The sequence below is a fragment of the Oratosquilla oratoria genome, chromosome 39 (genome assembly GCF_046742065.1).
Source record: "Oratosquilla oratoria isolate Oo_2021 chromosome 39, ASM4674206v1, whole genome shotgun sequence".
NCBI lineage: Eukaryota > Metazoa > Arthropoda > Malacostraca > Stomatopoda > Squillidae > Oratosquilla > Oratosquilla oratoria.
This window is the reverse complement of record NC_134815.1, coordinates 29,250,554-29,253,206: the sequence shown is the minus strand read 5'-3', so window position 1 is coordinate 29,253,206 and position 2,653 is coordinate 29,250,554. Positions and strand designations below refer to the sequence as shown.

At 47.7% G+C, this 2,653-nt stretch overlaps 1 protein-coding gene across 1 annotated transcript; it reads right to left on the bottom strand.

Annotated features, from left to right (window-relative positions):
* Window positions 1-1,502: 1,502 nt before the first annotated feature.
* Window positions 1,503-2,264, bottom strand: LOC143020200 (protein FAM200C-like). The gene has a single exon (XM_076176366.1). It carries the CDS (start codon window positions 2,262-2,264, stop codon window positions 1,503-1,505), a length of 762 nt encoding a protein of 253 aa, XP_076032481.1.
* Between the last annotated feature and the right edge of the window lie 389 nt (window positions 2,265-2,653).

Here is a 2,653-nt window from a genome sequence, read left to right as displayed (position 1 = left end):
TGGAGGGGTGCCACCGCCACGCCCTTGGGCTAAGTCTGTTCATGTCTACCTTGCTTTGTACTTTGTCCGACTCTCTACCTGTGAGGCTACTTTGGACCAAATCGGTCACCTTCGGAATTTGGGCAAAATTCATATGGTTTCTCCTTTGAGATTTTTTGGGTTGTGGGTCATTCTGGTCAACTACTCAGATTTGCCCGCTATATCACTCACAGGTCAAGGGCGTCCAGGGCTGCCGTGGAGTCCAATTTAACACCACTCAGGGATACGGTATGGTTGGCACAGGTCCAAAAGTGAATACTGGGTGAAAAGGCCCAAGTTTGGAGGGGTGCCACCGCTACACCCTTGGGCTGAGGCTATTCATGTCTACTTTGATTTGTTCTTTATCCGACTGTCATCCAGACAGGCAAGTTTGGATCAAAACGGTCACCTTCGGATTTTGGGCAAAATTCATATGAGATTTTTTGGATTTTGGGTCATCATGGTCACCTGCTCGGATTTACCCACCATATCTCCCACAGGTCGAGGGCGTCCACTTCTGCCGTGTAGTCCAAATATCCACCACTCAGGTATACGGTATGGGTGCCACAGGCCCAAAGGTGAATACTGGGTGAAAAGGACAAAGTTTTGAGGGGTGCCACCGCCATGCCCTTGAGCTAAGGCTGTTCATGTCTACCTTCCTTTGTACTTTGTCCGACTCTCTACCTGTGAGGCAATTTTGGACCAAATCGGTCACCTTCGTATTTGGGCATAATTCATATGGTTTCTCCTTTGAGTTTTTTTGGATTTTGGGTCATTCTGGTCACCTGCTCCGATTTACTCGCCATATCACCCACAGGTCGAGGGCGTCCAGGGCTGCCGTGGAGTCCAATTTGACACCACTCAGGGATACGGTATGGGTGCCACAGGACCATAAGTGAATACTGGGTGAAAAGGCCAAGGTTTGGAGGGGTGCCACTGCCACGCCCTTGGGATAAGGCTGTTCATGTCTACCTTGCTTTGTACTTTGTTCGACTCTCTACCTGTGAGGCTAGTTTGGACCAAATCGGTCACCTTCGGATGTTGGGCAAAATTCATATGGATCATTTCAGATTATTTGGATTTTGGGTCATTCTGGTCACCTGCTCCGATTTACACGCCATATCACTCACAGGTCGAGGGTGTCCAGGGTAGAGAGTCGGATAAAGTACAAAGCAACATAGACATGAACAGCCTTAACCCAAGGGCGTGGCCGTGGCAACTCTCCAAACTTGGGCCTTTTCACCCAGTATTCCAGTGGTTCCCAACCTATTTTCTGTCATTTCCCCCTGCACCCAATTCAACCATCCAGATTTTCCCCTTTATGTGTATGAGAGAAAGAACAGTTAAAACACACTGTGACTATTTACTAGTTTATTTTTGAAATGCACTAACACAGCTAACATTAGATTTTATTGAATAAGAACACTAACACTAACACAGCATTTTAGTGTGACTTCTGGCATTGTTTGCCTATCACGAGTCCTTCAATGTCTCGGGGAGTTATGGAGAGCGCACATCGAAGATCCGCCTCCACTTCCAACTTGTTGCGTGCCTGTCTCACACAGGTAGGTGGAAGAAAAGTGGACCAATATCCGCAGAGAATTGGTCGCAAGAAGCGGGTAGGTTCCTCGGACTTGGGTCCAAAACCCTTCCAGTTCCATATTCTGGAAGGCATCCTTCGCTGCAGAGTCGTTTTTCAAATCCAGCAACTCTTCCTGCCACGCGTCTGGCACATCATCAACGTTCCTCTGAAATGGGTCTCTGATAAGATTGTTCTCGTTGCTCTCGTTTTTGATCCCCGGGAAGTAATACTTGAATGCTTCCTCCAAGCCTTCGAGGTGTTGTTTGATATCCTCGGCTATTGGATCAGGCAGACCATCCTCCATATCCTCCACACATTCGTTGAGAGCGAGGAATGAGGAAAAACTTCCACTCCCTGCTCTTTTCTTCCACAGTTCCAGTTTAGCCACGAAAGCTCTGATCTTGTCCGACTGAAAAAGAATGTTGATCCCTTTGCCCTGCAGTTTCCTGTTAAGCTCGTTCAATGCACTGGAAATATCGGACAAGTAGGACAGCCGCACACGGAAAAACTCACCCTCCAACGCCTCCAGAAGCACAACATCCTCTTGGGCCCGAAGGAAGGCTACCACCTCATCAAACAATTCCAGGACTCGCTGCAACATGTTTCCCTTCGAGAGCCACCTCACCTGAGTATGAAATAGCAACGATTCGTGGTCGGCTTCCATGCCGAGGTTTGAGTGTATTTTCTGATTATTTTCTGATAATTTCCAGAATTTTAATTCCAGACTAGAATTTCCCCCCTGAAACATCCAAATATTCCCCCTGGTGGAAATTTCCCCCTGGTTGAGAACCACTGCAATATTCACTTTTGGGCCTGTGGCACCCAGACCGTATTCTTGAGTGGTGTCAAATTGGACTCCACGGCAGCCCTGGACGCCCTCGACCTGTGAGTGATATGGCGGGTAAATCGGAGCAGGTGACCATAATGACCCAAAATCCAAATAATCTCGAAGGAGAAACCATATGAATTATGCCCAAAATCAGCAAGTGACCGATTTGGTCCAAACTTGCCACACAGGTAGAGAGTCGGACAAAGTACAAAGCAAGATAGACA